We start from the raw sequence: 24278 nt of genomic DNA on the forward strand, positions 1-24278 counted from the left end.
GTTTCTTATGAAAACTATTTTATAATGTTAATCACGCGAAGGTTATCACGAGGGGAAATTCTAGAAAGATTCGAATTTATAGTTAGATAGGAATGAGATTAGTCTGGAGAGAAAATTAAATAATTTGATGAAGATCGAGATATCTAGGCCTATATATCCGTAACCTACATAGACCCGTTCCCCTTTTTTCGGTTCTCAAAATTTGAATGACTGTTCTTTCATTATAATATTAGTTGGCTCTTGGCTGCATTGAGTAGAGTTGAGTGGTAGAGTGGGGCTGAAAAGACAGACAACATCCAATTTAATTTTTTCCTGGAAGCTCTCGTGACTCGGCCGGCGATTCCAGCAGCAAGATTCGCTTTGAAATGTCAGCATGGGTCGGATAAGAAACATCAATGTTATCTATAAGAAATGCTGTCAGTTCATAGTTGGTCTCACCATAGATAAAATGAACAGAGCTTTGAAAAGCAGCTGTTCATAGACTCTGATTGTTGGAGGGTTGTTGAAAGACTATCATTCGTCGTTATCTCATTCACTTGTACTCTACAACACGATACGGTCTGCCTGCTTAGAACAGAACCTCAATTCAACTTTTTTATATGGATTAATACAAGAGTTTTGTGCCCACAACTACACTCCGATGGCTATGTTGAATTATTGTCAGTATATGATTGGCTATGTTTGAAGTCTGTTGCCTATGATACTTTGCCATTGCTCACAGGAATTAGGTTAATGATGTTGTCCATGTTTTATCGATGTGTTCAATTTTTTAGAAACAATTCTTGAATTTTTTTTACTGGTTATCTCTTGAATCTATTCATTAGTATTATCTTGTAGAGATTCAGACTCATTAATTTACTCAATTTATTAATTTATTCATCCAGTGTATTTCAAAAGGAATTCTATTGACACGGTGATGAAGCCATTGTAATCTCAGTTCTTAACTTCATTATTATTATTATATTAATTCCTGTTTTTACAAAATTGTATTATGTTGAAAATTATTGTATTATTGTGTGAAGGGGGCAAAATGGTTTTTTACCTGTAGTCCCCATGAATTATTCTATTATAAATTAATATTTATATCGATATTGTCCCCAAATAAATTATGCTATTGACCCATTACATTCTGGTAGTGTAATTAGATTACAATTAACCAACAAGTCACATTTATAATACACGTTCAATCCTTTTGACATCAGATTACATTTTATTCGTCTTTTCCTAACATCATAATACCTTATCATGCTTTTTTCGTCAATCAAAAATCTGTACCGTTCAAAATCATGATAAGAGACTGAAATGCATGAATAAAGTCAATTAAAAGGTGACTTGAAAGTTCTCAAAAATTCCGAAACATTCATTCGACCCTGATGAAATTAAGTGATTATCTCAAGCCATGTAATTAGTAAATACTCACATGGAACGTTCACAGACTATCAAGTGGCTAGATTGAGGGTTTGGTTTTTAATGGAAGGGAATATAATGACTTGATGAAGAGAATATTTTTGGTAGAAGGACGAGAGTAATTTAGAGAGGCCTATAAGTACTGGATGGAACTCAAGTAGGCTATTTGAAACCCACATTGATCTCCAACTGTTAGCATTCCTCGAGTATTCCTATTCAACCAATAATGAAAGTTTGAAGTGAATTTCTGTATAGGAACTCTTCAATACACTGGGATGAGTCTCTGATACTGACCGGATAGGATTGATTAAAAAGATGAGGCTACGTTTGGTTGCATCCCAGTTTTATTATTTTTTCTGGAGGTCCATTGCTGTTGAGGTACAATTTAGAAGTAGAGGTGATAGGATGGAAAAAGTTTTCACACTTGTCGCCTCGTATACCTTTGTCTTGAACCGATGACATGCCTATAAAAGATAGAAGATCTCTTGTTTAGATTTAGGCATGATGATTCCTTCTCGATTTATGGACACGCCTATTCGTTTCCAATCGATCTGTCTGATCTGAATTAGCGGCTTCGAGAGACGCGGCTTGTTAGCAACCATCCGGTTTCAATTTCTCGATACATCTCTGATGGCTCGAAAAGCCAGTTAAAATTATAATTTATGACTGGAGCGCCTTATTCGTATGGAGTGGGAGGGTCTCATCTCTAAACATGTATCACTCTATAGTGGGATTACTTTGAACTGTCAGTATTGGTTGAATGGGATTCATTGATGTTATTTATTGGGAATGCTGACAATGCAAAGTGAATCCCGCTCTAATAAGCTTTAGGAGATTCCAGGTTGGTACACTCATCCGATAATCTTTCCACATCGAAAAGTTTTAGTATCCTGTAATATTTTCTCCATATGTAACATGAAAAATATGAGTGACAGTAACGCTTCCCATATGTGGGAACAGAGGAGGGATCAGGTTAATTGTGGTTGATATTGAACCACAGATGGGAAAAGAGATGCTCTAACTCATGACTATCACTTGTAACGTTGTATTCAATAAACCTCTATGATCTAATAACGAATCCAGATGAATAAAAAATGGATGGGTTGTAGATCATAGGCAACTTAATCAAGACTAACTTTGAAGACGAGGACGTAACCAATAAGAGCAAGTTACGTCAATTTATCAAATGGAAAGTGTAAAATATATCAATAACAATATCCGTATGGTTTTCATTGGAGTCCCTCGGCAGCATACTTCAGCAGGGACCGACAATACAACGTGCCCATCACATAAAAAAAATATTGAATTTCAATTATTCCACAGGCATCAACATGCATGCAGAGAAGAAGGATGCAAAGAAGTTCACGTTGTGGAAATTTCTCCTTCACTGGTATTTCGATGTTTGTATTAATATGTTTTGTCTATGGTAGAATAATTAGTTTATTGCTCATAATACAGCCTATGAAGGAATTTTGAGGAGCAGGCCCAATTACTAATCGTTATATTGAGTGATGTTACGGAAATATATTTGAATTTACCTCCAACAGGTTTATGTGAATGGTCGATCTTCAGATGCAATTTATTGTCGATTGCAGTCAATAATAATCTGGATGTGATGTCATGATCGAGAGTGTGAAGTTACTTCTGTTATTGAGAGTCATCCAAAATTACCTATTTCGTTCAATAAATTATGCAGGACTCATAATGAGTGCGTATGCTTGAATGATGCAGGTTAAATAAGTTTTTCAATATAGTAGGTGAAGTTGAGTGTATAATTTAATGAGTACTTCTTCTCAATTGTGGTTACAGTGTAGAATGATAATGAGTTGACTAGAAAGTAAATCGTGATTAAATCCTGTGTTGGAAAACAAAACATTATCTAATTTCCTACAGTAATTCGCACAAAATAACCAACTCGTTCAGCCAACAGTGCGTTCCTCGTTCGGTATCCGGATTGGCCAATAAAAGCTGACTCTATCGACACGAGAAAACACAACGGTCGTTTCAACGGTCAACAAAAATAATTTTCAATGAATGGGGAACACGATTGGTGGTCTCAGAGACCTGAACGTGCTCGGTTCATTTGCATGCGGCCAATATTTGCACAATAGCCGGTGCTCGTTAAATTGCGCGCTCCGAGTTTATCGTTAAATAATGCACGGCAATATATGGAAGCGTGCACGTAAAACGATTCTGCGGTTGTTGTTCCTTATGTACTCGTACAAACGCGCGGCGCGTTTAGCTGCTTACCGCTCTCCCAGTCTCTCTCTTCTCCAATACTGTGGCTGGGAACACACTCAAGTTCAGCCCAATTCATTCTGATCTGTCAGCATTGGTTGAATGGGGGAGCATTAGTGTTGTTCATTGAGAATACTGTGAGTCTCGCTGTGAACTTTGTAATCCTCGACGAAGCTATAGGCCTGCCTCCTGCCTGCCTCCTGACTGCCTCCTGCCTAGCACTGGCCCTGGCCCTGGCGCGATTATTGTGTCTCTCACAGCACGGCCTGTTTACTCCCCAATTATCACACAGAAGCTTCGCTCCTATAGAACTCGTGTTTGCGATAACGTTTGACGTTTTCAATGTCCCAATTAGTTAAACGAATCACTCTCTTCCTATCCCACAAACGCGTTCATTTACTGACAAATTGTGCATTTATTCTGATCGTCGTTTTGAGTGTCTACCAGTCAGCAAAAAAGGTTGTGAGCACTGTTTGATTATTATTGGTGTAAGGGTTGTCAATGATTAAAGTGATCGTGAGGGTAGAATGTGCTGTGTTGAGCATTGTATGGGCGCTTCTCTGTTTTTTCCTGACAACAAAACTCCTACCGAGTTATGGAAATAATCCCCTTTTATATCATGTATTTGGGTTAGGTAGTCAAATAACTTTGATTTGACTGGGCATTATATTATTGTGATTCTTAACACTCATCCTACCAATGAGACAATATGAGTAGCTTACTCAACTTCTAGTGATTACTTCCTAAAAACTTCCAAAAATGTAGGTTTTGAAAAACCCACATCCTCGAAAACAAAGATATTCATGAGATATTTCCAAGCTGAATTTAATGAAAATAATGAGTGACTTACTGGTTTCTTGAATAAAAAGTTCTACAAAAATAGGTTTCAATAGTATTGGAATGGGCTTTTGATGGAATTATTATGATTCAGTATGGCTTTAATTCTATAGGACCTATGAAATGCTTAACAACCGTAGTTCTATAAAATGTAAGATCTATTGTCCCAAAATAGTATCCTGTGAATGTATGGAAGACTTGTGAAGTGTTTCAACAGTTCTAACTCACATCTTCCTCCCATGTTATTGTTATATCTGAATTTTCGTTTGAAACTCTATCTCTAATAATTTAATTGTATCGTATTTTAAAGATCAACGTCATATTCTTTTTCATTTTCTGTAAATCTGCATTCTCTGTATGGTGTTTTACAAGCTCAAATTTACATTCCTCCTCTCACTGCAATATGTGTGGATAACACAGACTAGATCTCTGTGAAACCGGGGGAAAAAGCTTTGAAAGTGAGTTAGGCAGCTCAAAGAAGTGAAGTCCTTTCTTGTTTGATGGAGCCTGTTCACCCGGACTTGGGTCCACTTCCTGATAGTAGTAAATCAGCAAGTGAGGGTATTGTTAGGGGGTGGATTTGCATGATAAAGGGGGCTGTTGCTGTCCCGGGACCCGGGGCTGCCTCCCCTTTTGTGTGTTGTCCATCTGCTTGTTTGTCCACACACTTTTAACTGTCAGCATCCCTCATAAGGACATCATTGCTTCCAGTTCAACAGATGCTGACAGTTTGTTATGAATCTGACTGTGGAAGAGACTGATGGTGCTGCTTTCAGTGTCAGTAATCTTCAGCCTGGACTTCCTTCCTTTCAGCAGTGATGATGACAGTGTGGTTGCCTCCAACTCCCACTACTCAGCCCATGAAGGGATACTTCTCTTTCAACAGTATCAACCGCATGAGTCCACCGTCGTTTGCGGATATTATCTTGCTACAATCAAACGTCCCACAAGAACCAAGAGAGCCTCACCACCAAAGGCCCAGGATTTACCAGGATTTGGCTGTTTTCAATAAAAGCTCACAAAGGAAAAATTCAAATCATGTCGTATGTGAGCAAGGATTTCATAAAATCTCATTTTTTTAGCAGAGAATATCCTTTTCGAAAGGAATTTGCCTTCTTTGGAAGTAGCCGAAAACCCGATTATCATTGTCTACTTATTTCTGATGGGATTGAGTGATATTGTGCTTCCACAATCCTTTCTCAGGAGGAATATTTCCAGTAAATGGATCATCGTTTTCCTGATAATGCAGCTTGGTTCGATTTGTTCGCTACAAAACTGCGGTATTGAGAAGAGAGCTACTAACCTTCTCGAATGTAATAAAGAAGTAGGAATACTACTATAATTCAAAAGTCAAAAGTGAGTTCAATAATCAATTTTACTAATATATAATGTAACACTGATTTTATCTACTTCAATGTATGTGATTGCTTCCAGCTATCTCATCATCTCCTATTTTAATTTTCCAGCAGAATCACAGTAATACTGATTCTGAAACAAATACAAATAATATGATCGACTCTTGAAATATACTTTACGAGCACTGTTAAGTACCAGGATTCATACAATAAAACCGGGAAGAATAGTGCTATAAAAAGTAGGTGAAACATGACGTTTTAGTGGAAAAGTCAATCGGAAAACAAAGAAATTTATCATTGAGTGGTTTGTTTGTGGTAGCAAGGAATCGAAACTACTCAGAGAAGACGCTAAGACTTTCCATGTGATGTTTTCATTTTTATCTCATTCTTGAACAACATCTCCGCTTGTTCCTTGATTTCTCCACAATTCTACGATTGCTGTGGGTGCAAAAGAATAATAGAAAGTGAGATCTTGAGTGGAACGCGGAAGAGGGTGAACTGGTGGGGTAGTTTTACTGCCAGAAGGGAGGAAGTTTCTGTAGCGTAAACAATCCGAAGTCTCTGCGAAATATCGACCTTGGCAACTCTTTCTCTTCTCTCACTAATGATGTGGTTTGGGCCTCGCTGGCCAGTGATGATGACGCCCGCTGGTGCCAAGAGAGAGAATATCTGAGAGTCAAGAGACCAGAGGGTCGGAGAAAGCTGCAGCCCTTGAAAAAAGATCGGACTGACCAATCATTTGCTGCAGGGAAGACACACTAGAGCAGACAGTGCTGCAAACAAACTCACCCCTTCAGCTTTCCTAATGATGAATTAAATCTTGGAGGTATGGTTGTTTTGGTTTACTGAACTGGAGAGAACTGATGGTTGTTTTGAGAGTTTTCCATCCAAAAGCAGATCGGTTTCATGTTGATTATGAGTACAGATGAAAAATGTTATGTGGCAATGCAAGTTTAATGCAGAGTATAATAATAACGTTCTAATCATAGAGTGCAAACTAGTTGGATACTGTTCATGAATCAAATGTTCAAAATTATTGTATGATCCACTTCATTGCAAATAATACTATTATACAAATATTTCAAACCATATTATGATTATGGTAAACCCTGCAAAAGCTGAGATTGCGTGTTTAATTTTGAATCTCAATGACGATTGGAATCAGTAAGATTAGTTCTTTGTTAAACTCTTAACTGATTTCAGTATTGAGTTAGACCTAGGATGCGATAGAATAGTTGTATAGAAGATATCAGCATGCCCAATATATTATGCTCGTCTCTATAAATAAATAATTAGTACAGGACTCAGTGAACCAATTTGGAAAATGAATTTCAAATACTGTTATTATATTTTTAGCTTAGATTAGCTGTTTCATTCTTCATTACAATACTGACTTTCAATGGAACTAAACTTTCTAATAGACTTACGCTCCTAATCTACCAAAAGTATATTCAAACTCAATATGAAACTCCTATGAATTCTGATTCTACTGAAATATAATTTTCTAATTATTAAGCTCCAATTTCACGCGGAATCCATGGGAAAATGATATCCGTATCAGGGTATCTTGCTCCTTAACTTCCAGATCCATAATTAAAACAATGTATTCTCATGTATGAATTTTCATGCCATGACTTCCTATTATAATGTATATTGTATATTGAGAACTTCGGACCTCAATTGAAATATTAGGTATGAAATACAACTAGTGAAGTAATGAATAATTCTGCATCTCATTAGTATACAGTATTACACACCAACTCACTTGTTACTGTCTTTTACACACTGAAACTGTTTTTGAAAAATGTTGAATTCCTACTGCCCCAGTTTCTAGATTCTAGGTAGAGCAGTCGTGACTTGTTATCATCAGTTTGACTTCTGGTGTTTTCCTATCAAGTATTCTCTAATCAATGTCACTCTCAAATGCAGCATCAGCATGGGACAAAAACTGCAGCTTGGAGTCGTGCTTTGAAATCTTCGTTCGTTGCGAAAACCTGTTCCAAGCTTATCGGCACTTGCCATCGGGTGAACTACAAGGGCATATTGTACTGTTCTGTTTATTTCGCCTTCAACTTGACATTGTTTTCATGAAGACTTATCGTTGTGTGGGGACAGAATTGCAAGTTATCGAATGTTTTTTTTTCCAAAATAAAATATTTCAAGCTATGTTATATGTACTATGGTATGTATTGTTAATAAATTCTCTCAACAATTTTTGTCTTCTCTTTTCCAGAAGTAATGGTCGACAATGAGAGGGAAATTGGTCCTTATGACCTATCATGGGTTGACTCTTCTCGCTCTCTGCTTCAGAGCAGTTACTGCTCTGGACCCTGGTGAGTTTCTTATGAATTTTCCATTCTTAATTATTTTTTTCATTGCAATCATTAATTTTACATTCTAATTTGATTCTATTAATTATAATCAATATCATCAATTCTATATTTTTATTGAATTCCTCCAATTATTTGGTTAAATGATTATTCAATAGAATAAATTGAATGATATTGATTATTGGATTCAATTAGAATTATAGACTTTGACCGTTTATTTCTCCTATCAAGTTCATGGAGCCTTACATTAAAAATAGATTGGATAATAAATCCAGATTCAGGATGGATGGAGAATATCTCACTTTTTTCAACTCCAGACAAGATGAACCACAAGGAAACTGTAACAAGATGAGACTATGAGGAAAATGTTTGTTTGATAAGGCATACTGGTTACGAACAAGTCAGTGTTGAAAGAGTCACTGTACAATAAGCAATTGGTTGCTCAATTTTTTCTTGCTCTCTCTCTTCTTTGTATTTTCATTGTGAGCCCAATTTTCTAATGAGAAATAATTCACATACACCATCACCAACATCTATGATTATACAATCATCAATCTACTGTGCATCATACAATCTAGTGCATCATACTATATTTTGCATGCTACAGGTCCCATTGAACTCATTGTATTTGACTGATGAATTTTCCTGCTCATGTTTTCCTTAGTTTCATTTCAAGCCCAATTTTCTTATAATACATAATTTACATACATCATCACTTACATGTATTATCATGCAATCATCAATCTACCAGTAAGTCATACCATATTTCACATGCATAAGATTCACTGAACTCATAACACTTGACTGCTGAATTTTCCTGCTCATGTTTCCCTTATATTTATTTCAAAGCCGATTTTCTAATAATACTCAACTTCATCTAAATACATCAAAAACGTTGACTATACAAATCTTCGATTAACTAGTACATCATAGTTTGCATGCAACAAATCTCATGGAACTTGTCAGAACTGAAAATGAGTTGAATTTCTGAGAAGTTGATCATTGTTAGTGGAGCAAAAGTGAGATTCACTCTAAACTTCCAGTTTTGATTGATTGAGAAGCAACGATGCTACTTCTAGGGTATGCTGACAGTTCATTGTGAATCTTATTATAGAACGATTTGTTCCACCCCAAAAATTTAATACTTTAGTCAGTGACAAGGATAGCCTTGTTTGACACTCCTTTCCGATTATAGCCTACTGGTAGCTCTCAACAGGCCACGCATGGAATTTGAAGTAATTTGTTCAGTGAAATTCACTTTAAACGGTCAGTATTGGTCACTCGTAGATGCATTGGGGCTATTTATATGGAATGCTGACAGATTAAAATGAATCTTACTATACTAGCTACTGTTTTATGGTAATTACACTCTCGAGTAGGAGAGTACTGATGACGTAATAACGATTCCAGCCGAGATATGACTCCAACCAGAAGGCTACGAGCATGAAAGCCAGCCAATTGGGAAGCCACTTATCCAATTAATGACGTAATGTAATCATGCATGTCTTTAATGCTCCACAAGAGGGTTCAACCGAACACGTCTGGCTTCAAACTAAGTGCCCTAGGCTCTTTTCTCACACTTGAAAAAATGGACATTAAATTAATACTGTATTATCATGTGACTATCAAATATAACAGTAACATGTTTTCCCTGACCTTGAGACAAAAACACATGTTTTATAAGTTGAAATTATCGGTAATAATGCAAGTTGGCACCTCATGTATCATTTTTCGACAATTTCCTGATTAGGAGGGTGTGGAGTTTTTGCTGCACCCAGCTGGATAATAGGATCGGAGTTTTAAAGGTGTTGAATTTTCCCCTATCATTTTACTATGACTCCAGGCGAAACGCTCTTTTTTTGTTGTAAAGATCCTCTAAAAATACAGGCACCCCAATTTATTATGATGAGTTCCACGCTGGTTTGTTTCAACAATTATCATTCTAATCGATGCTCCTATTCCAATAAATTATCCTTTGAAAGTAAGATGTTGGAGCATGGAAACATAGAAATTCATTGGATTCATCGGATTCGCTCTCTTTGTGATTTCTAATCATCATTATTGATATTTGCAGGCTACAGTCTATAATTTTCCATTCCACATTATCATAATCTTTTCATGGAACTTCATTAGTGAATGGGACGCATCAATAGATACAAACTAATAACTTTTTTCGAGGAACTAGGAACGTTTTTTTCTTGAACTGAATCAGATTTTATGTGATATCATATAACTTGTTTCATTCTCTAGACAATAAGTTACATGAATTCAAATTAACAATGTTGTACAATCAGTTAAAATACTTACAGCTAGTTGAAATTATTTGTTCAATGAAATATGTATATTATGGAAGTCAATTATATACAAGTATATTCCAAAATATAGGTAGCAGGCATATTTCGATGACATTCATCCACGTACGATAATATCATAATAATGATACAATCATTTGAAATAATTAATGCGTAATGCGTTCAATAATTTGATCATAAATTGTAACGTAGTATTGATTGCCTCCTTTGATCAATTAGTTGAAACAATTTTTTGTAAGTTACTACATAAATAGTATAGGTAGTTCTATTTCGATAGATCTATATTCTTTCGTAAACCAGTAAATACATCTGATGTATTCTTATTGGTGGCCCGAAGTTTACGTTATTGCATTTCAATTTTAATTTCTCTCAGTAAAGTATAGATTCACATAAATGTGATTCCCACCTGAATGTCACAAATCATTTCGTGTGAATTCCATTATCGGAGAGAAGTTCAATATTGCTCACTGCAACCAAGACCTGGTTCATTGAAAAGTGAGGTGTCCTCTTGAATCCTAATCCGTGACAAAATCCAGTTCAGTCATCAATCAATCTTGTGAATGCTGTAATTGAACTGCCACAGGTGGAATCGGTATCACACCTGTTATAAAGTCAGGCGTCCACGCAGCTTATCGACTCTTTTCAATTGAATTCATTGATGAACGACCATGCTATTGAATAATCGACTCATATCCCATGCCAGAAAAGGAATGAAGGGGAGGGGGAAGAAGAGTGGGTGGACAATGAAGAAGAGGTAGAATAAGAGGAGGAGGAAGAGGAAAGGAGGAGTGAGAGGAGAAAGAGGACGATAGAAAAAGAGAAAAGTAATAGAATGATGGGAGGGAGATTTCAGATGCATCAAAGTGCGAGGCATAGAAACAGGCGTCAGGAAATTTATTTATCCCTTGGTGTAGAGAATTTATGGGACATTCACAAAGCGAGAACGAGACTTTGAACACGTGTTTACGGGAGAAAATTGACCAAACATTTTGTTTGTTGTTGGGGAAATGCTCGCCTTGCTCCTGTGAAACCAAAGCTCTGCTACGAACGCGCCAAATATATCTTTCTCAGTGAATAGTTAGGTGAAAGAAAAGAGCGAAACGATACTCCTCTTTGCTTCAGTGCGATACTTTTTCTCCTCATTGCCATCATTTTCCTTTTTAGTTGTCTGCTACATTTATTTGTTGGTGTTTCTCCCCATCAAAACCTAACTTGGTAGTTCACGGTACATTGTATATGGGCGACTCAGCGCAAACGAAATTTTACTACTGAAAAACAACTCATCAGTTGTGATTCTTCTAGTTATTTTGACGCTGATGTATGTGTGAGTGTAGTTGATTTGTACGCTGGAACCTATAAAACCTTTCAAACTTTGTAACAAACTCTAACCATGTGTAGTTTGGAGGTAAACAATTAGTTGATCTAAATTTGAAGCTCTACAGAGATTTTCCAGTAGAAGGTCACAATAAAAATCAGATTCTCCTGTTATACTCTGTTTTTTATTGAGTTTTGCCATAGAGAAACAATAGCATAAGTAGAAATCCCATGGTATAGGGAATTTATGTCGCAACTTTTACTGTTATCAATGTTTACTGGTAATTCTTACCCGTGAAGCTGTGTGACACTTGCAGTCTCTCAAATTGTGCCGTTCATACACTCTCACCCCAACAAAACAGTAAAAACTGACAATAATCGACAGTAATCGGATTGAGATAACAGCAAAAGTTGCGAAATTCCCTATATCATGGGATATCTACTTACGCTATTGTTTCTCTATGGTTTTGCTTAGTGAATGTAGAGGTTATATTATATCTAGCACCATATTCATAAACCCCTTTAAATAACTTCATATCCAATCAATGTGAAAAATATTTACTGTGATACTCAAATGTTTGTAGGATTAATTAAAGTTTGCGACCATAAAAGGTGGTTGATAGTTAAGCTGTCCGTTATTCATAGCGTATTAAATAGGATTATTATAAAAAAATGAGTTGTTACTCAGTTTTGATTGACGACACCGGAAAAAGTCTATACTCAAGAAAATAATGAGTATTAAAAGTGTAGAAGATGAAAATTGAAAAGATCCAAATTAAGAAAAAGGGCTCACTAATGAGACAACACTGGAGAAAATACATTCAGGTGGAGTGATTGCAAGTATGTACTACTGAGATGAATCAAGAAAAAAGAAAAAACAAATTAGTAGATCCTGGTTATTGCGATCCCATAATAGAATGTAGAACTAGAGTTTAGAATGAACCATCTAATCCTTGATTTAATATGATTCCAAGATATTCATCCATTAAAGGCCGTTTGCACAGTATAGATTGCTAAACTCGATTAAGTTAATCGAGTTTAAGTTAATCTGGAAGTTTAAACTTGAATCGGTTTTCTCAGTGCACTTACTAATCCAGTTTAAGTTAAACTAGTTTAGCGTTAAGGTGTTAAGGTGGTAATAGAATGTCATAGTTTATAATATCAGGAAGGCTTATTTTTACAGGAAATTTGTTATTTGTTTACGAACTATCAGTAAATTGAGGTTATGTAGCTACTATTCCCTTGTTCAAAATCCACAGAGTTGTAAGCTGTACGGTAATGAAAGTGGAAAGCGATCAAGAAATTCTTCAAAAAATATATTTGAGAATGTTTTTAAAAAAGCGATTTTGTTACGCTTAAATCTACTACGGTCTTCCTTGTTTATTAGAAATCTCTCGAAAGCAAAATATCTCATTCATGTGTTATTAAAAATATGTTTCCTAATGAAAGACCACTGTTAAGAGTTGTCTTATTTTCTATCAAGTGGTTTATTTAATCAAATACTGGATTGGGAGTTGCTTTACTCAAGCAAAACCGTTAAGAAAATTCTCTATCATCCCAGAAATTTAAATCATTCGTTTTTGCCAAATTTTTCTCAGTTTTATAATTTCTTCGCAGTCATCTTTATCAATCGCCTTGAAAACTTCTATCAATTCCTCCATTTTGATTATTTTTACATTCAAATGATAATGATTCATTACCTAAATTAATAATCATCGTCTACAGAAGCATTCAAAACAACCGTCGAAAAATAATTTACTATCAGCTGTTTCCCCATCAAATCTTTACAGATGTCAAGTTAATCAAAATTATTTGGTTTAAACCTCCTGCTTTGGAGGTTTAAACTTTCCCAGAGTTTAAACCCAATACAGAGTTTAAACTCAATACAGAGTTTAAACTTATACTGTGCAAACGGAATTTTAGTTTAAACCAAAAAAAATCCAGATTTGGTTTAAGCTTCAGCTTAAACTCACACTGTGCAAACGGCCCTAAGTCTATGATGAAAAATACCATCATGTAGATTTCCCTCCCTCTTTGATACTAATAATATGAGATTGAAAATCACATGATTATTTTCTTCTCGGTAACAAATTGAAACTCAATACTGTATTCTCGATTTCAGTCTGTCAGCATGTTTGTCGTCTTGCAGCTTTGACGTAGTAGCTGTGTTTGTACTATGCACGAGCTGCAGATCGAATTTCCGCCCAATTTCGCTTTTCGAGGAAACAGAAGCGGATATGCGATCAGCTTCAACTAATCCGCAGTCGCATTATATTGAGAACTTGTCAAAGCATGTTCAGATCCTGTCAACCGGCCGGCCAGTCGGCCAGTCCAATATTAATTTCATATCTGGGGCTATCCTGTATGGGTGGATGAGCGCGCGCGTGCGTGTATGTTTTGTGCATTGTTTGGTTGTGGCTGAACAGACAACATACCAGCTAACCAATGCATACCAGTGCTGCTATTATTAAGGGACACTGTCTCTGATCAATGATCGAAATTTAGCTATGCGCATTTGATCCGAACTTAATCAGTGTATTATATATTCAGTTGAATTTATCATTTGGAAATTCTGTTGAAAAATTTTCAAGGTTAAGAATTTGAACTTAATGTTATCACTAGCGAGAATCATCAGCAAACATTGTACGCCGCAAAGTTTTGTAAACAAAATACATTGTCGAAAACTGCTTAATTAAGTTCAAATTACTTCCACGTACAAAAAACAAGGCTAACTTAGCAATAATTAACCAACTAACTCCACATTAGGTTGGTAAACGCCACTATTTCTCTTCTATTACAGAGACGGAAATAAGCGTCAACCGAACTTGAAACCTTTGACACATCGGTATTTCTGGTTTATGTTCAACCTTCCCTAATCTTATCTCACTTTTCTCGTTTGTAGCCGACGTTAACTCTCGTTTTTATTTGACATGTTTATTACATATGCTTATACTTTATTACCTTTTCCCCTTCTAGATTTAGGTTACAGTAATCGGCTTTGTAATTATTTTATTTGAAACAGATCCGTGCCTCACTACACTCAAGTGTTGTGTCGGCTTCTACAGGAGATATTCACTGTGCTTATGGTCCTATATCTCCATAACATGGGGTATTCTAATCTCTATAACGGTCTAGTACAGTCTGAGGCGCGCCTTCGTCATAATAAGATTAGTTTGTAGCCTCGTGATATTGTCTTATTCAAATCTGACTTGACTATCGGTTGAAGAAATTTTGATAGCGCTTGATAATAATCATCAAAGTTAATTCCACTCTTTATCATATTTGATTGTTTTTCTCTTCTCATGAATGTTTTTTCTCAGTTTATGTTTGGTTCCATGTTTCCTTTATAATCAATAGTATATTCTGTTGATATTATACAGTAGAGTTCACGATTTCTGCTACAGGACAAGCACGTCCACACACTCCGACAGACCAACACAAGAGAGTGAATATACTTTCCTCACCATACGTAGTGATCCATGTTTTCTTGCTAACGACATCATCTTTTACTTCATCTGAATCGCTTTCCATAAATTTATCATTTCATATTACAGTATTCTCAAATTGCATTGATCCCCTCCATGAATTTCTGAGAGCACCTCGAATTCACTCATTCTTTTACTATTATGCTCAATGGATTTTGTTTTCTGATGAGATCCCTATCAGAATCTCAGCAACTGCGAATGAACCAATCTATATTCCTTCCCAAATTTATATTTTAACATTACTGATCTCTTGAATGATCGGGAAAACTTTAAAGGATCTGAAAGGCTCTATGATGAAAACTGTAGAAAAGTAGACCCCTTTCTTGACTGCAACCCTTTCCTCCAATAATATAATGAAGAATATATTGAATGAGAATACTTATTCCCGCGCTGATATCGATTTAGAACTGGTTGATAAAACTCTGATTCCAAAAATGTCTATGAAGCTGTAGAAATTTTGGATGTATAATGACTTCCTTCCCTCTCTCAGCTCTTAGGAATGTGATATGCAATTCTCATGGTTTACAAGTAGTCTATACCTACAACTAACCAGGCTCTTCATTGTCTTCAAAAAAACCAGTCTGTGACAAGATCATTCACAGCAATCCTTCCCATATTTCTGTCATAACATCTAATCTACGGCGGTTAAATTGTAGCGCCTCCAGCTCATAGAAGTGGTTTGAGCGAGATGATGTTTGTTTTTACAACAATAAATAGTGAGAATTTTGAGCAGCTGTCAAAAGAACCGTTTCGAAAGAGAGCCGCTATGTCAGAAGTTTGTATGGAAACAGAGCGGACTTGATAGTTTAATATGATGCTGTCAAAAGTTTCAAGAGGTAACTTGACAACCAGTACCGCTTAGCTAATGGAACATCTAGTTTCGATAAAGTGTTGGTAACGCTTACATGAAGTTCTTCAACACGATATTACTGTAGGAATGAGAATGAGTGAACGATTAAAGTTGAAAGAGGTGTTATAAATAAGATTCCTCGACATCATTTGAAGTGAGGTAGAGTTTTGGTAATGAATAGAAAATTGACGTAGACTCAGTATTATTAATACTAATAATGGTGACTATTATTAATACTGAGCTAGGAAGCATGGAGAGATACACTTCAAACTCTCAGCAACCCTTATAACATCAATACTTATCAAGTTACAATGCTGAATGAATAGAATCCTACTATAGTATATTTCTGATTCATTCAACTTCTTTAAACACACATGTATAACTCATATGTGAATCGAATTTAATATTCGTACTATTTTAAGGTTCAGATTCTATAATACCACATACATATAAAGAAGTAAAAGACAATTGAACAGTATCTTCACTCTATGAAACTTGTTGAGTAGTGATAGTACAGCTTCTTCTCGGTTTCTAGCACGGTTACTGTTAGTGGAGCTCTTCTCAAGCTCCAAAGTCTAGTATCACGTTAGTGGAGACATTTTCCATGAGAAGGAAGCATCTTCGAAATAATATCCGTCTGCAGCAGAAGATAAAACCTTGGAGATTATTTTGTCCATAGCACTATAACTGCAATCTCACCCATGGTGAGACGACAGTATAATGAAAGTGGTATATAGTGAGATTTACTTCATACTGACAGAATTCTCTATTCTCAACATCAATGCACCTCATTCAACTGATGCTGACAGATTGGAGTGAATCTCACTATAGTGATGGTCAGACATCTCTAGTCCGTAATAAACTGCTTCGTGCATCGTGCTTCCATAATTGCGGAAATGCACCGTCTGATAGGGTCTCACACATATTTACGTGGACTCCTAGACACGCTCTGAGAGGATCAAAATGTTATGAGGCTGCAGTGACATTTGATGCACTTTTGACAGTGATGATTCACTTGAGAAATCCTACTCTCTATTTTCTTGTACAATATCGAAGTTCCAATCACCTCTCGGAAGTAATAGAATGGAGGAATTGAATAGTGATATAAATAGGAATACAATAATCTGTTTTTCATGACATCAATCAATACGAGTATCAAAGGGAGCGATTGACGTAGTGATTGCATTGATAAGCTACCGGTATCGATGATAAAAATCCATGAACCTTATACTCCCGTAGTAAGGATGACCAATTTTAACTGCTTCTAATGCAATTTAGGAGTTGAAAAAAAACTTCCTGATCGTTCGGAACACACCTAAAAATTTGGGTCTACTGACATCATCCTGAGATAAAAAATATCATATTCGAGGATTGAGAAATGAAGTATCAATTTAAATTTTTACTCGAGTTGAACATTTTACTCAAGTAAAACTGGTACTTGAATACTGGTTCTTTAAATTTAAATATTTCAAACTACAAGTTTCAAATGCTCTTAAGTGGACTGTATAAAACGAATCAAATCTCTGTTCTGAATAATATATCCATTCAGAAAAAAAACCACATACATAGAACACATAGGAAAGGTCATCACCAAATCCCAAATCCAACATGTCGTGAATCGAATTGCTTGCCTACTTATATTTGAGGTAAAAGGTGGACAGTTGGATAGGATAGATGAGAGAAAAAGATAGGTGAAATTATGCAAACCGATTTATCCGAAATGCGATTGTTAGAGTTGGTTCCTTGCTGTTTCCCGGTTCTAAGATGAAGTTTACTGTCTGGATATATAACACTATGACTTGACTATTGATAAAAACAAAACTAAAATTTGAGTTCTGGCATTCACTTTTCACTAATACGAAACGTGAGTAACTTTTCACGTGAAACGAAAATGTAATTTATGTACACGAATAAATGTATAGGCCGAATTTCCTATGATATTAGATGACACGAATATTTAGGCAGATTTAGGACAAATTTCCTGAATCTTGAAGCCTCGACAGGGAGTGCTAGCAATACGAGAGCTGAATTCACACTGACTGGCAAACTATCTAGTGCCTGGAACGATAAATTTATGAGTAAAATTATAGAAACTCTCCTGCCATCTGGCAGTCAATGTGCGAATGAATACAATTTCAAATGGCCTCATCAAAAACATTATAAGTTCAATATTTTTCAAGTTGATCATTACTCAAGTACATTTTACTCAAGTTTCAATTGCGGTTTTCTTCCAGAATAGTTCCCGAAAACTCAAAACTCTCTAGGAAACAAAACTTCAAGTATTAAAAGACTTGAATTGAGTTGATTTCAGGCAGATCTTAGCGAAGTTCACTAAATCCCCTGAGTTCCTTTAACTCGTCTCTCACATATATTGTTCCCAGATAACTAAAGCACTCTAAGAACGTTGTGTGTGACAAATACTGCGATTTTGCTAATAGAATTATGGAAACCTATGAAATATGTTGAAGATTTTGTTTTGATTTCAGGAACATGTAACATTGCTCTTGGAATGGAATCTGGCAGAATTCCTGATGATGACATCACTGCCAGTTCTTCCTTCGATAGCGGCAATGTTGGACCAAGGCATGCCAGGTAATAATTGATTATATTCAAGTTATACTCATAGCATTGATTGAGTTCTATGTTTCTAGTTGTTATTTGTGATCCTTATCATATAAAGTAGCGCAATTAAATTAAATTATTGTTGTCTTGGATTGGATACCTTTGGTAAATTGTGCTACTGTATCTCATATTATCATATCAGTATTCCCAACTACATAGTTATCCAGTACGTATTTCAATTCTATTTTGTGTATACTCAAAGCTAAATATTCATAAATATTACATTTGATTTTTAATTTTCATTATCATTTAATCAATGTCCTCGAAAACTTAAAATTTCCTCCTGAAACCAGATTTTCAACAAACACAAAAGCCACAAATAATAAGAGTGTTCTCAATGAGCATTTGGAATGAAAAGTGCGAAAACGCCAGAGATAACAGTGGTGTAGAGGAGACTTGATGATGTGTATCTGGAAGCAGGGCACCGAACAATGTCAACAGTGGAAAGAATTCGGAATCACGCGAAAGCCATGAAAAAAGCCAGAGAAGGCCGTTAATAATGTGAAAAAAGCGAACGCAATAAATTTCGCACAGCTCCGATAATAAACAGCTTGAATGTCTCGTAACAACCGCCTGCGGCTTCCTCGTCCTCCTACTCCTCCTCCTCCTCCTCCTCCTCCTCCTCCTCCTCCACATCCTAATTTATTTACTGTATTTCTATTAACTTTTCACCACCAGTAGTCCTCCTCCATTAAAGTGCCTCATATTATAGCTGCGCCCAAATCCTAATAGTCACTGTATAGACTCTGGGCAAGACAAGACACTATAACTCTTTTTCTCTGCCACTGTTCCTATTTCATTCGTATACAGAAAACTTCTGCTATAATACAGTGGTTGAAATTTTGTGAGTTTGGGATACATATTGTTGAGCTAGCTTTTGATTTCTTATAGATATTTTATGCTCTTTTATTCTCGATTTTCCTATTCTCTTTGAAATTGAGATTGTTATACTTATACTGGAAGATGAATGATTGTGATTGTGACTCATTCGTCCAATTATTCCAATATTCTCGTATGTATTGTTTACAAATGCATGAATTAAGAAAATCATAAGAATGCATTTGTAAACAATACATACGAGAATATTGGAATAATTGGACGAATGAGTCACAATCATTCATCTTCCAGTATAACAATCTAAATTTCAAAGAAAATAGGAAAATCGAGAATAAAAGAGCATAAAATATCTATAAGAAATCAAAAGATTGCTTAACAATATATATCCCAAACTCACATTATTAAAAATTATTTTTTTATTTAGTTCAACTATCGGGATCATATCAGAATTCATTGTCTCAGAGGATGTAATGCGGATACAGTTACTCATCAGTTGAGTATTTGAGTATGATAACTTGCAAGATTTAAGACATGATATAAATCTCACTCTATGAATGATAAGTATGTGTAATAGCTGCAAATGTCAACTATTTCTCATTTGATGAAATTATAATTATGTAAAGTGCTTGCTGTAGGCCCTCGCACACCGTCTCATTTTTCAAATTTATATAGTCCTCAATCTTCCTGTATTGTTATGTTTAACAAAAAAATTACTACGATTTATTCCATTCATGGATGTATCATGATTGATTTTCTACTGTAGGTTCGGTTATCTTGGCATTTTTCATAAAGAATCACATTTCTGTTGTCCATTAAGCTGAACAAGGAGAAATAGTTCATATTAGAAACAGAAGACCGAATAAACTATTGAGGAATGAATGTTGGAAGCACGGGAGTAATGACTCAGACCTTTCATATGGTCGCACAAAAAAAGGTCTGTAGAAACATCCGGGAACTCATGTTCATGAGGGACGATCAACCCTCGTGCTCTTGACAAAGAGGACACTTTAGGTACAAGTTGAAGGGAGTAAGGAAGGAGCAATGTAGAAGAGAAGGGTAGATGTAGAAGTGAGAAGAAGGAAGAAGGTATCGGGCACGAAACTCCTAGAGTAATTTTCACGTGAATATGTCAGAATTGGTTGAGTGGGAAGCTTTGGTGTTGTTTGAGAGGAATTCTGACTGACTAGGACGTGGAACAGTATCAGCACGTCTACTGCATACAAATTCGCGTGGTTCGGTTGATTGGTGGTTGGGAAAATGAGGGTATGTTTCGGTGGAGAGTCAACACAGTGAGAGAGAATGAGAGAACCTGAAAGAGAAGAAAAGATGGAGAGAGCGTGAGTAAGGGTGAGGAAGCATAGAGAAGAAAGTAATCAACGATTGTAGAGGGTGAATGCTGCAAGAATGAGAGGGAAGAGAGGAATTCGGGGTGGGAGCGATTAGGTAATAAGAGTCCCAAGGTGTTCTATTGAGGGTGAGCAGGGTATTACGCAAGTGAGAGTGCGGAATCTCTTTCATGCTTCCACTGGATCCTAGCTGAGTCATTTCGAGAGGATGAATCAGTGAAGAATTCGTAGTCATTTGAATTAAACCGACTGTGAAGTGATGTGCATGAAAAAAAAACTATAAATGACACAAATCAGGCTACGTAGGGAAGACTGTAGTTACGGATGTACTTACCAGTTAAGATCTAGGGTTTTTTCTTGATGCTAGTACTGTATAGGTCTAATCTTTCCTCCTCAAATCATGTCAATGATAGAAATTTGGAACAGCAAACACTGAAAAATGATTTTTTTTTTAGTTTCGAAATATAAACAACTTCCATTTTCAAAATAATATTCACTCTGAGCTTGACAAGAAATGTGAATAGTTTCAGAATTTGTGGAACTGTAATACTGGAAGTCATAATATTAATTTTCTTGTACGTTATTTGTAGCTCATCATGTATACTCGTCTAATCAACCATCCGATGATACACATGATGATTTTGAGAAGAAAAATTCAAGGCGATTGATCAAACTTGCTTCACATCCATGGAATACATGGAATCTTGGGGAGAATCGTGGAGAAATAGAAGAAACGATACAGAAATGTAGCAAATGCTGACAACCGAAACGTCTGAGTCGTAACAAAAGAATGATGCAGGACATTTCGATCAATCTCCTTTTGGCTGTTTCTCTTGCTCTCTCTTGTTCCTGATCACTCCATCTCTGTCTATGTGCAGCATAGCATAACCTCACCGGCATACTCCGATATTATTCCCCTTCTTTGTAGTGTATTCCAAAAATTTATGTTCGAGAAATCGATTTCGGGCCGCATTAAATTCCCAGACAGGAAATCGTGTTACGTTCCGCCGTTTCCGTAAAGCCTGTTTTGGAAAGGGAATGGCTCGTTGAAAGGGGAACGGGCTCGTCCCCCGATACACTTTCGGATTTACCTGAGCCGCTCTGGTCAAGAGGGACGTGGGTCTTGAAACCGCAGAAAAACAGAAGGTATAACATCTCTTCTTTTCCTTCCGTCCACGTTTCCCTCTCTCTCTCTTTCCCACTTATTCATTCTTCTCATCTTCCTCATACTCCAGGCCTATCAGACGTTACTACTCCTGTTTTCGAAATTCTATTCGGCCGGCGAATAGCTACCCCTTACGAAAATGAAATATTCCACTGCCTCCCGTATAAGCGACTGACTGTCGAACATAAATTACCCAACAATGAAACCCCTCACAGACGGTATTCTGTGTTACAGTAAGCCTAAGAATTATTGAATTCGGTTTGTAAACAAATGTTGATGACTTTTGTGGTTGATTCTCAGAGAATAGAAATCCAAATTCAAATTTGTTGTTTACATCAGAACAGTTTGTCTTAAAAATCAACTCAGCAAATACAGATTAGAGAATTTCCATACCAATACAGTGGTTAAAAACTCAAGTACGCCCTAGAAAGGAATATTTCTATTCCTTAGAGGAATATTGAAGATTCTCCTGAGGTAGTTGATATGTGTAGCATCTTCCGTCCTCGTAAATTGAACGATTGTCAGTGGGCATGAATGGTATCGATTCGCAACAACTTTTCAGGCTGAGAGTTTCTCTCAGGTATGCTCTCCCAGGTGAACATTCTGAAATTATATTTCAAAATTGAATTTCATTGGACGGTTCTATTTTTAAAAGTCCGATTTTCACTCACTTGTTCCCTGTTTTTTAATAGTTGGAGGCAACAAGCAACTAACTATCGCCTTCTCTATCCAACATCAATTTATTCAACGATGGATTGAAAGAATTATTGTGTAACTCTCTCAATGAACACAAAAATAATTGAACCCATTTTTCCATATCCTCAAACAACCCAGAAATTGGTTGAATAACCGCGAGTTTAATTATTGTAACCAACAAAACAACAGACCGTACCGTTGAATGCAACAGAAGTGCGATTGGACTACAAAAATAAATTGCAATATGGCTTCTGAGTTTCCAGAAGAACAGGCATTTGCCCTTGAGCACAGGCAAGCCCCAATGCTTGCTGGGCCTCCAATCCTTTCAGGCGAATGTGCAACTTGAAGCCAGGGGCTTAGCAGGCAACCTGCTTCACAGCATGCTGTCAGCATTGATTGAATAGGGAGCTTCCATGTTTTATAGTAAAGAGGTCTGACAGTATGTGCAAGCAACCCGCTGCAGTAGAACCCACTTCATACTGTCAGCATTAGTAGAATTAAAACCTTTGATGTTACCTAATGAGGAACACTGACAGTTTGAAGTGAACCTCACGAACCCCGCCCGGCCGGGTTTCTATTTTCTTGCTGTGTTCACCGCACTTGACCCGAGCCAATTTTCCGCAAGATCGAGCTTTCCCGGCCTCAATATCGTTCGGAAAACACCTACAAAATAGTTGCACAATAGTTAAACGACTGGGGGAAAATAGGGTGTCGAGGTGTGGAGCCTGTTTAGGAAAATGGAAAATCTAATCTGATCGCTTACTGTGTTGGGACGAACGTCGATTGATTTCTTTTGTGGGAAATCGTATGATGAAAGGAGATGGGGGAATTTTCTTTTGGATATTGTTGAGAAGCGTATTGGAGATTCATTATTGGAGCTCGATTATTCTCATGATGAGCAATATTTTGTTGCCAGAATATCAATAATGTACAGCTACAGCATACAGTGTGTTTTTCCAATTTTAAAGTGTTTGAAGTTTCCGCTGTTCAGCTAGTTCCAGTGTTCCAATTTCTCCAATTCACAAAATATAACATGCTATTTTTCACTGAAGTGTTTGTAAATGTTTCTTAATTACAGCATCCTTGGATAACTGGCCGTATTCCAGACAAATATATGATTTATTTATCTTCATTATTAATGTATTCTCCATGCCTTTCCATTGATTTAGTTGGAAATGAGTGTATTGATTCTGCTGTCGATGATATGCTGTCAAAATTTTAGTCTGTTCCTAATACCTATTCTAATCACCGGCTCCACTCAAGTTCTCTTCTGCAAGCTCTCTTTATCAATTTAAATAACAGTTTTACTTCCAGTAAGAATCGTTGATGTGAACTGAGATCATGGAATTCACAACAGAAATTGATTGGTTGGGTGTGCAGACAAAGCAATGTCAGTTGTCAGTTCCAATAATTATTATTCTTTCTGGAACCGTCCTCTCTGATAAATTGACAAAGAGTAGATTTGGACAAATATGGGAAGTTGA

General features: G+C 36.3%; 1 protein-coding gene across 3 annotated transcripts in view; it reads left to right on the forward strand.

The window, feature by feature from the left end:
* Positions 1–24278, forward strand: part of LOC111046226 (discoidin domain-containing receptor 2) — a 140739-nt gene that overhangs the window by 45965 nt on the left and 70496 nt on the right. For 2 of the 3 annotated variants that reach the window (XM_039430341.1, XM_039430345.1), the window contains exons 2-3: positions 8071–8170; positions 18615–18720. In XM_039430341.1, coding sequence (XP_039286275.1) covers positions 8086–8170; positions 18615–18720 — 191 coding nt within the window. In that variant the 5' untranslated portion in view covers positions 8071–8085. The remainder of the gene's footprint in view (positions 1–8070; positions 8171–18614; positions 18721–24278) is intronic. The other variant, XM_039430344.1, reaches the window with a different exon arrangement.

Source organism: Nilaparvata lugens, chromosome 6 (assembly GCF_014356525.2).
Source record: "Nilaparvata lugens isolate BPH chromosome 6, ASM1435652v1, whole genome shotgun sequence".
Classification (NCBI taxonomy): Eukaryota; Metazoa; Arthropoda; class Insecta; order Hemiptera; family Delphacidae; genus Nilaparvata; species Nilaparvata lugens.